Below are 15,141 nucleotides of genomic sequence, written 5' to 3' on the forward strand. Positions count from 1 at the left end.
TCTGCACCGAGCAGAGGTCCAACGCCTTGGCTAAGTATGTAACATTGTCCGCTGAAGCAGAGCATCACCCATTGTGTCCCATACGTCTGGATCCTACTGCCACTGGTGGCCTCCAGCAATGTTTTGTCACTCGTTGACTTCCCTTTAATAGGTCATACAGGCAGCACACTCACTTGAGCACCTGTGTCACACTGAAAAGGTATCTGTAATTAACAGTAAACAACCCAGGCAGCTGGAATCCACAGTGTTCATAGACCTCTGATATCCTGATGTATTGGCACTGTCGAAACTGCAAGGCAGTCAGCACTTCCTAGCATTCCTACCAAAGTGAGCCCGGTAAAAACACAACCTCAGCATCGTCTGTTTCGTAGCTACCGGCATCCTTATGTTGGGGACCTTGCTGATCAGGTCTATTGAGGTAGAGAAAGGAGGAGGAATTATGCACCTCTGCCTTTCTAAGTTTATACTGTCAGCCATTTTAGCAAGCTTCCTATATTCCATCACCGGTGCATTAGTGAGGGCTAAGCAAACTTGATCAGGCATTTGCTGCATGAAAAGTTATTTAAAATAACACGAGGATGCTGATTTCCCAGGAGTGACAGCATGTGGTCCATTAGATGGCTTAGCATTTCCGAGGCCAGGTGAGGAGAGAAACTGTTCAGCCTTCTCAGACTCTAATAGTTCAAAAGTCTGTGAAAGGTCAGTTTTCGGCAATTGATATTTATTGTGTTCAGGTGGGTGTTCTACTAGACTCACCACTCTCATAGCTGTGGAGTTGCTGAGCGACATTCCCACATAGAAATATTTGATGTTGTTGTTGGCAATTCCTCACAGTGTGAATTGGGCCTCAGCTTGTACAAACCAAGCGATGGCATTTTGATCTCAAAGCTCCAGTAGTTTCAAAGCGACTACATTGGTTGACATATTCAATAACTCTAGAGGATCAGGGTCACCAATGTAGGTTTTCACAAATAAAAACCAGTGGAGGCATTTATGTTTAAGAAAAAGTAAAAATTCATTTATTGAACTCCAAAAAACTGAACACAAAGTGCAGTAAAAGTACTTTACATAATTATGTCATTCCATCAGACTAGCCTCCTGAAGTGAACCCCAACTCAACTTTGGTGGCTGTGAATTATGTATGTTTCTACCAATTGCATTACCCTACATTACTACCCCAGTCCTGTGCTGCACTGTGAACACTTTAAACCACTTTACATTATACTGATTGTGTTGTAAATACATGCTGGCATTTATGTATTTGTGCACATTTTATTCCAGATCCATACTTCAACTTCTAACTTCATTAGATTTCCTATATACCATCATCGCCCACATCATTCACAGCACATAATGATGATATATAATTGATTATTTTTATATAATTCTTTTTCTCTTTACAATGGTTGAATGCTGTTGTTTCTTGTGGTATGTCGTGCCGTGACCAACACACCACAGCTAATAAATATATATTCTACTTCGCCATTCATCTAGAAAACTAGTTAACACTGAGCAGATCAGGAGAGAAATTGGGATCTTTCTGATCTATGTGGGTGCAGTTCCCAGCAATAGATTTGGACATTTCAGATATACATATTTCATTTTAAGACACTGTTCTTGCTTTCTGCTTTTACATGCTTCCCATTTCATGGTCGATTGACAGCCTGGTCATCAGCAAACTCTGGAATTTTCTTGAACTCATTTTGTGGCTTGAAAAACATCTGGGCTAGTACTTGATCAGCACTTGCATGGAAGTAGTCATCCATATCTAGCGTTTCCAGCTGTAGAAGAAATTAAAAAATCACTGTTAGAATAACAAGAATTTGGGTGGCACGGTAGCATAGTGGTTAGCACAACGCCCTACAGTACCAGCGACCTGGGTTCAATTCCCACCGCTGTCCGTACGGAGTTTGTATGTTCTCCCTGTGACCAGGATGGATTTTCTCCGGGTGCTCTGGTTTCCTCCCACACTCCAAAGACATGCCGGTAGATAGGTTAAGTGGTCATTGCGAATTGTCTCATCATTAGCCTAGGTTTAAATTGGGGGTTACTGGGCAACCTGGCTTAAAGGTCAGGAAGGGCCTATTCCATAAAATAAATAATAAATTTGAACTCCACAGACATTGATAGGAGCGTTTGATGCTCTGGGCCTGTACTGGCTGGAGTTTAGAAGGATGAGGGGGGATCTAATTGAAACCAATTGAATATTGAAATGCCTAGATATAGTGGACATGGAGAAGATGTCCACAGTGGTGGAGTCTAGGACCAGAGGACACAGTCTCAGAATAGATGTCCCTTTAGAACAGAGGTGAGGAGGAATTTCTTCAGTTGGAGATTGGTGAATCTGTAGAATCTTGATTAGCTGATTATCATCGCTCTCAACCCCATTCTCCTGCCTTCTCTTAACTTTTGACACCCTGACTAATCAAGCATCTATCAACCTCCACTTTAAATATACTCAATGACTTGGTCTAGTGTTAGTGAGGCCAGAACTAGGAAGATTATACAGGTTAACATGTGGCTAAGGAGTTGGTGTAGAAGGGAGGGAATAAGATTTTTGGATCACTGGGCTCTCTTTCAGGGAAGGTGGGAACTGTACAGAAGGGACGGTTTGCACCTGAACTGGAGGGGGACTAATATCCTAGTGGGAAGGTTTGTTAATGCTGCATGCTGAAACTTAAGTTAGAGTTTCAGGGAGGATGGGAACCAAAGTGTCAGAACAGTTAGTGGAGAGATTGGGGAGGCAGATGCTGCTAAGACTTCAGACAAAGTTAGGAATCAAAAGGTTGAGCATGGGTGCAACTAATGTCCTGAGCTGCCCATATTTCAATGCAAGAAGTATTGTACGAAAGGCAGATGATAGTGCTGAAGACAAGGTAGCTGGTTTACAAACAGAGGCAATGTGTAGCAAGGAGAGGCTGTTGATAGGGCAAAACTGCTGTTAACACAATGAGTTGTAACATAAAAGGCAGACAAAAGCAAACAGGGTGAATACAGGACTGAAAGTGTTGTATCTGAATGTGTGCAGTATTCCGAATAAGGTAGATGAACTTGCAGCACAGTTACAGATTGGCAAGTGTGATGTTGTAGGCATCACTGAATCATGGCTGAAAGAAGGTTATAGCGGGGAGCTTAATGTCCAAGGATGCACACAATATTGAAAAACATGAAAGTAGAGGGGGTGGCATGGCTCTGATGGTAAAAAATGAAATCAAATCATTAGAAAGAGATTACAGAGGGTCAGAAGGTGTTGAATCATTGTAGATACAGCTAAGAACTGCAAGGGTAAAAAAATACCCTGATGGGAGTTGTAAACAGACCCCCAAACAGCAGGAAAGAAGTGGTCTACAAATTACAATGGGAGATAGAAAATGCATGCCAAGAGGGCAATTTTACAATAGTCATGGAGGATTTCAATATGCAGGTTGATTGGGAAAATCAGGAGGGGGAATTTCTAGAATGTCTATGAGATGGCTTTTTAGAGCAGCTTGTTATTGAGCCCACTAGGGGATCAGCTGTTGTGGATTGGGTGATGTGCAATGAACCAGAATTGATCAGAGAGCTTAAGGTAAAAGAACACTTAGGGGCTAAGTGATCATAATATAATCAAATTCACCCTGGAGTTTGAGAAGGGCAAGTGAAAGTCAGATATATTAGTATTATAGTGGAGTAAAGGGAATTACAGAGGCATGAGTGACAAAATTGCTAGAATTGATTGAAAAGGACGCTGTCAGGGATGATGGCAGAGCAGCAATGGCTGGAATTTCTGGAAGCAATTCGGAAGCCACAGGATATGGACATCCCAAAGTGGAAGAAAATTTCTAAAGGAAAGAGGACACAACCATGGCTAATGAGAAGTCACAGCCAACAGAAAACCCAAAGAGAGGGCTAATAATAGAGCAAAAATTAGGGGGAAGTTAGAGGATTGGGAAGCTGTTAAAAAACAACAGAAGGCAATGAAAAAAAAGTGTAAACGAGAGGTGAGAGTGGATATTGGACCACTGGAAAATGGTGCTGGAGAGGTAGTAATGGGGGACAAGAAAATGGTGGATGAACTGAATAAGTATTTTGCATCAGTCTTCACTGTCGAAGACACTAGCAGTATGGTGGAATGTTCAGGTGTTAGAGGGCATGACGTGTGTGAAGTTACCATAACTAGAGAGAAGATTCTTGGGAAACTGAAAGGCCTGGAAGTAAATAAGTCACCTTGACCAGATGGTGTACACCCCAGGGTTCCGAAAGAGGTGGTGATGAGATCATGGAGGCATTAGTAACGATCTTTTAAGAATCATTAGATTTTGGAATGGTTCCAAAACACTGGAAAATTGCAAAGTAACTCCACTCTTCAAGAAGTGAGAGAGGCAGAAGAAAGGAAATTCCCTCCTGGCACTTATCCTTGTAAGCGGAACAAGTGCTACACCTGTCCCTGTACCTCCTCCCTCACTAGCATTCAGGGCCCTAAACAGTCCTTCCAGGTGAGGCGACACTTCAACTGTGGGTTTACTGGGGTCATATACTGTGTCTGGTGCTCACAGTGTGGCCTCCCGTATATTGATGAGACCCAACGTAGAATGGGGTACCTATATTCTGTCCACCACGAGAGAATAAGATCTTCCAGTTGCCACCCATTTTAATTTCCCTTCCCATTCTCATTTTCATACGTCTATCCATGTCCTCCTCCACTATCGTTATGGGGCCACACTCAGGTTGGAGGAACAACACCTTATATTCCATCTGGGTAGCCTCCAACCTGATGGCATGAACTTTGATTTCTCGAACTTCATGTAATGCCTCCCCCCCAGTTCCACCTCACTATTTCCCATCCCCTTTCCCTCTCTCACCTTGACTCATTGCCCACTCATCATCTCCCTCTAGTTCTCCTCGCAGTTTTCTTTCTTCAATGGCTTTCTGTCTCTTTCACCAATCAACTTCCCAGCTCTTTATTTCATCCCTCTCACTCCAGGTTTCACTTACCACCTTGTGTTTCTCTCTCCCCTCTACACCCCCCACTTTTCAAATCTATTCCTCTTCAGTCCTGCTGAAGGGTCTCAGCCCAAAAGGTCGACAGTTCTCTTTTCTATAAATGCTTCCTGGCCTGCTGAGTTCCTCCAGCATTTTGTGTGTGTTGAAAGAATATTACAGGCCAGTTAATCTGACCTCAGTGGTTGGGAAGATGTTTGTGTCTAATATTAAGGATGAGGTCTCAGGGTGCTTGGAGGCCCATGATAAGTTAAGCTGTAGTCAGCATGGTTTCCTCAAGGGAAAATATTGCTTGACAAATCTGTTGGAATTCTTTGACAAAATAACAAGCAGGATAGACTAAAGGAGCCCGATGACACCTATCAATATAGTAGGAACAGATTCTTCTGCTCCGTCATCAGATTTCTGAATAGACAATTTTGTTTTCTTTTTGCACTACTTATTTTATATACATATGTTGTTTGTACATTATGTACTGTATCGTGTGACATGGGTGATCACGGTCTTTCCAAGACGTTGATTGTTCTTGGCAAATTTTTCTGCAGAAGTGGTTTGCCTTTGCCTTTTCCTGGGCAGTGTCTTTACAAGACAGGTGACACCAGACATTATCAATACTCTTCAGAGACTGTCTGCCTGGCGTCAGTGGCCGCATTACCAGGACGTGGGAAATGCAGCACCTGCTCCCATGGCTTCGTGTGACCCTGATCCGGGGGCTAAGCAGCTGCTACACCTTGCCCAGGGGTGACCTGCAGGTTAGCAGAGGGAAGGAGTGCCTTACTCCTCCTCTGGTAGAAATGTATCTTCACTCTGCCACCTGAATCTCTCTCTCTATCTCTCTCTCTCGATATATATAATTCTAACTCTTTGAATATTTTATGTATTGCACTTTACTGCTGTCGCAAAACAACAAATTTCATGACATATCAGTGATAATAAACCTGATCCTAATTCAGATTCCGATTCAGTTCTCAAACTGCAGATGGTAGGAAAGCAAGAAAACCTGCAGAATCTGACCGTGAGACTTTTCTGAGACCCCGAACCTTGAGTGAATCTTCATCCAAATAAAAATGTGCTCTCACCTGGTCTCCTGTGCTAAACGCAAGGATTAATAAGAGATCTTCAACGCATGTGCTTTTAATGTAGTGCTGTGTTCCAATAGGGAAGAAGAAAACATCACCTCTATCTATTTGGAAATCTGTGGTTGAGGAACCAATTACTCCCACCTGTATGGATAAAACAAAAGATCTGTTCTCAGCATCCATTTCCCTGGCAAAGGTATCAAGAGCGAGAAAGCGATCGGAATTCAAAGTGTTCAGTGGGGACTTACTATGGTAGGATTTACATTCCAAGCCACAAGGCATAAGACCATAAGAGGTAAGTGCAGAGTCCATCATGGCTGATTTATTTTCTCTCTCAACCTTATTCCCCTGCTTCTCTCTGTAACCTTTGATGTGCTTAACTAATCAAGAACCTATCAGTCTCCACTTTAAATATCCCCACCAACTTGAGGCCTACAGCCATTTGTGGTGATGAATTTCACAGGTTCACCAACCTCTGACTAAATAAATTCTTCCTCATCTCTGTTCTAAAGGGACTTCCTTCTATTCTGAGGCTGTGCTGTCTGGCCCTGGACTCTCCATGCCCACTTTATCTGGGTTTTTCAATATTTGGTGTCTTTCAATGAGATCCCATTCATTCTTTTAAACTCTAGTGAGTACAGACCCAGAGGCATCAAACACTATTCATATGTTAATCCTTTCATTCCCAGAATCATTTTTATGAACCTCCTCTTCACCCTCTCCAATGTCAGCACATCTTTTCTTAAATATGGGATCAAGAACTGTTCACAATACTCCATGTGGTTTGACTAATGCCTTAGAAACAGAAAACCTACAGCACAATACAGGCCCTTCGGCCTACAAAGTTGTGCCGAACATGTCCCTACCTTGGATTTTACTAGGCTTGCTCATAGCCCTCTATTTTTCTAAGTTCCATGTACCTATCCAAAACTCTCTTAAAAGACCCTATCGTATCTGCCTCTACACCGTTGCCGGCAGCCCATTCCACGCACTCACCACTCTCTGAGTAAAAAACTTACCCCTGACATCTCCTCTGTACCTGCTCCCCAGCGCCTTAAACCTGTGTCCTCTTGTGGCAACCATTTCAGCCCTGGGAAAAAGCCTCTGACTATCCACACAATCAATACCTCTCATCATTTTATACAGCTCTATTAGGTCACCTCTCATCCTCTGTCGCTCCAAGAAGAAAAGGCTGAGTTCACTCAACCTATTCTCATAAGGCATGCTCCCTAATCCAGGCACCATCCTTGTAAATTTCCTCTGCATCCTTTCTATGGCTTCCACATCCTTCCTGTAGTGAGGCAACCAGAACTGAGCACAGTACTTCAAGTGGGGTCTGTCCAGGGTCCTATATAGCTGCAACATTACCTCTTGGCTCCTAAATTCAATTCAACAATTGATGAAGGCCAATACATCATGCACCTTCTTAACCACAGAGTCAACCTGCATAGCAGCTTTGAGTGTCCTATGGACTCAGACCCCAAGAGCCCTCTGATCCTCCACACTGCCAAGGGTCTTACCATTAATACTATATTCTGCCATCATATTTGACCTACCAAAATGAACCACTTCACACTTATATGGGTTGAACTCAATCTGCCACTTCTCAGCTCAGGTTTGCATCCTATCAGTGTCCCTCTGTAACCTCTGACAGCCCTCCACACTATCCACAACACCTCCAACCTTTGTGTCATCAGCAAACTTACTAACCCATCCCTCCACTTCCTCATAAAATTCACGAAGAGTAGGGGTCTCAGAACAGATTCCTGAGGCACACCACTGGTGACCGACCTCCATGCAGAATATGACCCGTCTACAGCCACTCCTTGCCTTTTGTGGGCAAGCCAGTTCTGGATCCAAAAAAAAAAAATCCCCTTGGATATCATGCCTCCTTACTTTCTCAATAAGCCTTGCATGGTGTACCTTATCAAATGCCTTGCCGAAATCCATATACACTACGTCTACTGCTCTTCCTTCATCAATGTGTTTAGTCACGTCCTCAAAAAATTCAATCAGGCTCGTAAGGCATGACCTGCCCTTGACAAAGCCATGCTGACTATTTCTAATCATATTATACCTCTCCAAATATTTATAAATCCTGCCTCTCAGGATCTTCTCCATCAACCTACCAACCACTGAGGTAAGGTTCATTGGTCTATAATTTCTTGGGCAACATTCGCAACCCTCCAATCATCGGGAACCCTCTCCCGTCCCCATTGATGATGCCAAGATCATCACCAGAGGCTCAGCAATCTCCTCCCTCGCCTCCCACAGTAGCCTGGGGTACATCTCATCCAGTCCTGGCAATTTATCCAACTTGATGCTTTCCAAAATCTCTAGCACTTCCTCTTTCTTAATATCTACATGCTCAAGCTTTTCAGTCTGCTGCAAGTCATCACTACAATCACCAAGATTCTTTTCCATAGTGAATACTGAAGCAAAGTATTCATTAAGTACCTCTGCTACTTCCTCCGGTTCCATACACACTTTCCCACTATCACACTTTATAGGTCCTATTCTTTCATGTCTTATCCTCTTGCTCTTCACATACTTGTAGAATGCCTTGGGGTTTTCCTTAATCCTGCTCGCCATGGCCTTCTCATGGCCCCTTCTGGCTCTCCTAATTTCCTTCTTAAGCTCCTTCCTGTTAGCCTTATAATCTTCTAGACCTCTAACATTACCTAGCTCTCTGAATCTTTTCTAAGCTTTTCTTTTCTACTTGACTAGATTTATTACAGCCTTTGTACACCATGGTTCCGGTACCCTACCATAACTTCCCTGTCTCATTGGAACATACCTATGCAGAAATCCACACAAATATCCCCTGAACATTTGCCACATTTCTTCAGTACTTTTCCCTGAGAACATCTGTTTCCAATTTAAACTTCCAATTTCCTGCCTGATACCTCATAATTCCCCTTACTCCAATTCAATGCTTTTCTAACTTGTTTGCTCCTATCTCCCTCTGATGCTATTGTAAAGGAGATAGAATTTTGATCACTATCTCCAAAATGCTCTCCCACTGACAGATCTGACACCACACCAGGTTCATTTCCCAATACCAGATCAAGTACAGCCATTCCTCTTGTAGTTTTATCTCCATCTTGTGTCAAGAAATCTTCTGGAACACACCTAACAAACTCCACCCCATCTCAACCCCTTGCTCTAGGGAGATGCCAATCAATATTTGGGAAATTAAAATCTCCAATCACGACAACTCTGTTATTATTACACCTTTCCGGGATCTGTTTCTCTACCTGCTCCTTGATGTCCCCATTACTATTGGGTGGCCTATAAAAAACACCCAGTAAAGTTATTGACCCCTTCCTGTTCCTAACCTCCACCCACAGAGACTCAGTATTACACACATGCTATTTTATTCTAGTCCTCTCAAAATGAGTGCCTTCCTCACCACTGACTCAACCTGCAAGTTAACATTTAGGGAACATTTAGGGAATCCTGCATTTGGACTCCAAAGTCCCTTTGTACCTTAAATGCAAAGATTTTGGCTTGTGTTTTTTTTAACATTATTTTCTATAAAGTGTAAACACTGGATGCCTTTATATTAAATAAAGCTGCTTTAGGTTTAAAAAAAAAGAACTGCTGATATTCATTTGTCAAATCCTATATGTAATTTAAATTATATATGAAGGCAGGAATGACTTGATTTGGTGGTAGAAGTTCAGAAGATCTATCTCCACGACCACCATTTTGCTAAGAACAGGTTTTTTGTTGTTGTGAATAATTTGAATATATTATGTTAATTAACAGGATATATTTAGTATGTAAACACACAGAAAAGTTGCTAAAAGAACATTTTTTCAGATAATGGCCACTTAAGTTACATAACGTTGACGTACTTATAAGTAATTTCTATGCTGTCCATTTACTCTACCGAGAGGAGGTGGAACAGCTCGAGGCCTGGTAAATAACCTATTCCTCAATGTCAGAAAGACAAAGGAGATGATTATCGACTTCGGGAGAACCCGCATCACTCACACTCACTTTACATTGGTGGCTCAGCAGTTGAAACTGTGAGCGGTTTCAGAATTCTGGGAGTGCACGTCTTGCATAACCTGTCATGGTCCTGGAACACGTTCTACACAATCAGGAAGGGTCACCCATGCCTCTACTTTCTGAGAAGGCTGGACTATACTCATGACATTCTACAGATATACAGTAGAGAGCACCTTAACAAACTACATCAGCGCATGGTAGGGAAACTGCACTGCAGTGGACAGGAAGGCTCTACAGTGGGTAGTCAAAACTGCCCAAAGCATCACTGACACCAGCCTACCCACCACATAGATACAGAAAGGTGCTGGAAAGGGTCCTGTAATATCATGAAGGATCCCACTCACCCTGCTCATGGACTGTTTGTCCCACTCCCATCAGGGAGGAGGCTACGTAGCATCCACACCAGGATCACCAGACTCAAAAACAGTTACTTTCCCAAGCAGTAAGGCTGATCAACATCTCTACCCACTAACCCACCCCTCCACACACCCCCAACCACCACTACTTTATCATTTCCTGTCAGTCACCTTATGTATAGACACTCCTGTGTCCAGCGTTACTTTATGGACATACAATCAATCTGCGTATATCAGCTATCTTATGTATTTACGATAATTGTATTTTATTATTATTATTGTGTCCTTTCTCTGATTGTTTTTTTTGTGCTGTATCATATCTGGAGTAACAATTACTTTATTCTCCTTTACACTTGTGTACTGGAAACGGCATTAAACAATAATGAGGAAGTCTGCAGACGCTGGAAATCCAAAGCAACACGCACAAAATGCTGGAGGAACTCAGCAGGCCAGGCAGCTTCTATGGAAAAGAATAAATGGTCGACGTTTCAGGCCAAGACCTTTCTTCAGGACTGAAAAGGAAAGAGGGAAAGGGAAAGAGGCTAGCTGGAAGATGATAGGTGAATCTAGGTAGCTGGGAAAGGTCAAGGACTGGAGGAGAAAGAATTTGATATTTCCCTCCCTCTTCCCTCTTCTTCTATTCCCTCCTCTGGCCTCTTACCTCTCCTCACCTGCTTATTACTTCCTCCCGGGTACCCTCCTGCTTCCTGTTGTCCTCCTGATCAGATTCTTTCTTCAGCCCTTGACCTTTCCCACCTACCTGGCTTCCTCTACCACCTTCTAGCTAGCATCTTTACTCGCCCCTCTCCTTTATATTCTGGCATCATCCCCCTTCCTTCTCAGTTTTGAAGAAGTGTTTCAGCCAGAAACATTGACTCTTTGCTCTTTTCCACAGATGCTGCCAGATCTGCCGAGTTCCTCCAGCATTTCGTGTGTGTGATGTTGAACAACATTGAACTGAATTTGAATGAAAAGCAAGCAGAGAAACACTTGCAAAATAATGTTCAAGTGAGGAAGGGTCAATTTGACGGGAGTACAAATACTAAACAAGTTATCTGCAAGTGAGATTCTAGCTTGACAGATCATTTCACTTTCACAAATGGATTGTGCAGGCTCCTCATCAAAAATATTTAATGGTCTGACACTGTGTCACTGATGCAAAATGCTTACAAACTGCCCTGTTCACCTCTGCTGTTTAAAATGAAATATCTTGCACATTTATATGTTAAATTAAATTCTGATCTCAACATTGGAAAAAAAGAGAGAATAGTACCTGTCCACAGCCACTTATCACGTATCCCATCTCGTGGGCATTGAAATGGAAGTGAGGCTGCCGGAGTCCATTGCTGTATATCCGTAGTGTTGCTAAGGTGAGCGTATCTGCATGCTGAAAGAACAGAATCAGAATCGGAATTTGATTTTGTATCACTGGCCTATGTCATGAATTTGTTTTGTGGTAGCAGTACATTGCAACATGTAATAAATAATACTATAAATTACAATAAATAGTAAATATAAAAAATAAATAGTGCAATAAGAGAGAAAAATACTGAGGTAGTGTTCATGGATTCAGTACCCATTCAGAAATCAGATGATGGAGGGGAAGAAGGTGTTCCTGAAATGTGTCTTCAAGCTTCTGTACCTCCTCATTGGTGGTAGCAATGAAAAGAGGGCATGTCCTGGGTGATAAATGGTCCTTAACGATAGATGCCACCTGTGGTGAACTACATATACCTGTCTGGACACGCCCCCTGATGACTGCTCCTGTGGCTCCTCCCACAGACCCCTGTATAAAGGTGATGGAGGTCTGAGCCCGGCCTCTCAGTCTCCAGGATGTAGTATGGTGGTCACTCACTGCTCGTTCCTTCTTCCAGTCAATAAAAGCCAATATCTCGCTTTTACATCTCAAAGTGAGTTATTGATGGTGCATCACCACCTTTCTGTGGCATTGCCTTTTGAAGGTGTCTTCAGTGCTGGGGAGGCTGGTGCCCATGATTGAGCTGGCTGAGTTTACAACTTTCTGCAACTTTTTCTGATCCTGTGATCGGACCGACAAATGCTTAGCTTTTGTAAGAGTTACTATGAATCAGGCAAGTCTGAGAATCTTCCAAGACTAGTAAATCCATTTTAGTCATAGCACTTTCAGCTCAGAGCCAGATCATTTAAAGATTAATGATTAGCTTCATTTTTCCCATGTTCTGTATGTTGAAACATCAAAACATACAGTTAAATGTGTTGTTGCGTCAATGATGAACACAGTCCGAGGATGTGCTGGGGACTGCTCACAAGTGTGGCCACACAGTTGGCGCTGGCATAGCATACCCACAATTTACTAACCTGTACATCTTTGGAATGAGCAAGCAAACCCACATAGTCATGGTGAGAACATACTGTAAACTCCAGACAGACATCAGCAGGAAATGAACTCTGATCGCTGGTGCTGTAAAGCATTATGCAGCCACTACATTACTATGCCAACCATGTATCCCACTGTGGCCACCCCTGCCACACTGAGCACCGTGTGCTATGGTCCAAGCAAGACCAAGGAAGGAGAATGGACTTTGATGTTCAGAACGCTAATCCAAACCTGTGGGAGAGCTGAGATGTCAAGAATGCACAAAGTTCTGGTGTGGAGCCGAAGGAGCAAGTTCTAAAATCAGGCAACACACACAAAATACTGGAGGGACTCAGCAGGCCAGGCAGCATCTATGGAGAAGAGTACAGTTAACATTTCAGGCTGAGACCCTTAAGGTCTCATGAGTCCTGATGAAGGGTCTCAGCCTGAAATGTTGACTGTTTACTCTTTTCCATTGATGCTGCCTGGTCTGCTGAATTCCACCAGCATTTTGTGTGTGTTGCTTGGATTTCCAGTATTCATAGATTTTCACATATTTGTTCTAAAACCAGGCACAGTTGTCCACTGGGAGAGGGTTTGGATACTATGAGATTCATAGATTCAAAGTACATTTACTATCAAATTACGTAAAGAGAATACAACTCTGAGATTCGGCCTCCTGCAGGCAGCCACAAAACAAAGAAACACCCTGGAACTGTTCAACAAAACATCAAACACCCAATGCGCAATAAAAGAAGAACAAATTGCACAAACAGCAGAAAGTGAGTGAACAACACATGGAATATCTAACATCAAACCAGTAGAATTCGCTTTGGTGCAGTTGAGTGCTGCCCTGCTGGCCAAAGCAAGCTGTAAGGCCTTTCTTAGCTGAACCGCCCCAGTCAATTGCCCCAATTAAACTACACAAAAACAGCAAAAATATGGTGTAACTAGAATCCAGCAAACACATGCAACATGAGCCTCAAAATCCCCCAAAATAAATCCATAGCCTCGCCACAGGATCAATCCTGGTAACATGGATCCCAAGATTCCTGCACTCACCGTCAAAAGCAACTAGCAAGAAGGAGTGGAAGATCAAACAAACGCAAGCAGATGGGGCAAAGCATTCACCCAGCCTCTGCTCTCGTCCCCATTGACCTTGCTTGACTCCTCAGTCGGAGAAAAGAATGGAGTCAATCCTTGGCATGCGCCCCATCTTCAGTTTCCAAGCCTCCAGGCCACACATTACACTCCCAACTTCACAAAACTCCCGCAGAGACAGCAAAGCACCAGGTTGCTCAATGAATCAAAAAGACACCATCAAAATGTAAATCACATGCTCCAATCACACTCAGCTTAGTTGTAGAAGAGCTTTTGAAAGAAGAAGTAAAAAAAGTAGTTTCACGAACTGTCAACAGGACTTCGCAATTGGTCAAGTTGTTTGTTGGTGCCATCTTGACTGTAGAGTAGATAGGAGCAAAATTAGGCCATTCAGCCCATCGACTCTGCCTCGACATTTCATCCTGACTGACTTATTATCCCTCTCAACCTCATTCCCCTGCCTTCTCCCCATAACCTTTGACTCCCTGTCTAATCAGGAACCTACCAACCTCCGCTTTAAATATACCTAATGACTTGGCTTCCACAGCAATTTATGGCAATGAATTCCACAGATTCATCACCCTCTGCCTGAAGAAATTACTCCTCATCTCTGTTCTAAAGTGATGTCCCTCTATCCTGGGGCTGTGCCCTGTGCTGAACATCTCAGTATTCATGAGTGAGGGAGGGAGGAGCCTCTACAGACCTGTAATTGGGATTGTCCATTTTCAAATGCATAGCACTGAGGTACCCAACACCAAGTGATTGAATTTATCTCAGCGTGTTGTCAATGTTAAACCGTGTATATTTTAATGCTTACCAAAGAAGAGAATATATTATCTAATTCATGTTTTGTCAGGTGCACCACAGACATGATGACTTTCTCTGTTAACTTTCTCCCAGCTGCATCACTCTTTCAATCTTATTGGAACAGTACAAATAATTTCACATTTTCCCATATTGCACTGCACCTGATACCTTCATACACTCCCTTAAGCTGTCTATATCCCTTTGCAGGTTTTTCCAACCCTCCTTACATCTTGTTAACCCACCTGCCTTTAAGTTTTCTGCAAATTTGGATCCGGTTAACTCAAATCCTTCATCTGTCATTACTAAAACTTGTAAATATTTGTGGCCCACTGATTGTCACACTGAATACGACTTGTCTCCCTCGAAAATGCTAACAGTTAGTCAGGTAATACCCTATCCAGGCTAAAATTTCGTATAATTCAGTGTTTTGAATGAAAAGAAATGCAATGGGAGTCGAACATTTTGT

The 15,141-nt window shown here is 42.8% G+C and overlaps 1 protein-coding gene across 1 annotated transcript in view; it reads right to left on the reverse strand.

Annotated features, from left to right (window-relative positions):
- Positions 1-1,160: 1,160 nt before the first annotated feature.
- Positions 1,161-15,141, reverse strand: part of LOC140738135 (uncharacterized) — a 29,345-nt gene continuing 15,364 nt past the window's right edge. The window contains exons 7-9 of the mRNA XM_073065283.1: positions 11,706-11,819; positions 6,060-6,203; positions 1,161-1,781 (exon numbers count right to left, since the gene is read on the reverse strand). Of these exons, the coding sequence (XP_072921384.1) occupies positions 1,647-1,781; positions 6,060-6,203; positions 11,706-11,819 (393 nt within the window). The 3' untranslated portion in view covers positions 1,161-1,646. The remainder of the gene's footprint in view (positions 1,782-6,059; positions 6,204-11,705; positions 11,820-15,141) is intronic.

Source organism: Hemitrygon akajei, chromosome 13 (genome assembly GCF_048418815.1).
Source record: "Hemitrygon akajei chromosome 13, sHemAka1.3, whole genome shotgun sequence".
Taxonomy (NCBI): Eukaryota; Metazoa; Chordata; class Chondrichthyes; order Myliobatiformes; family Dasyatidae; genus Hemitrygon; species Hemitrygon akajei.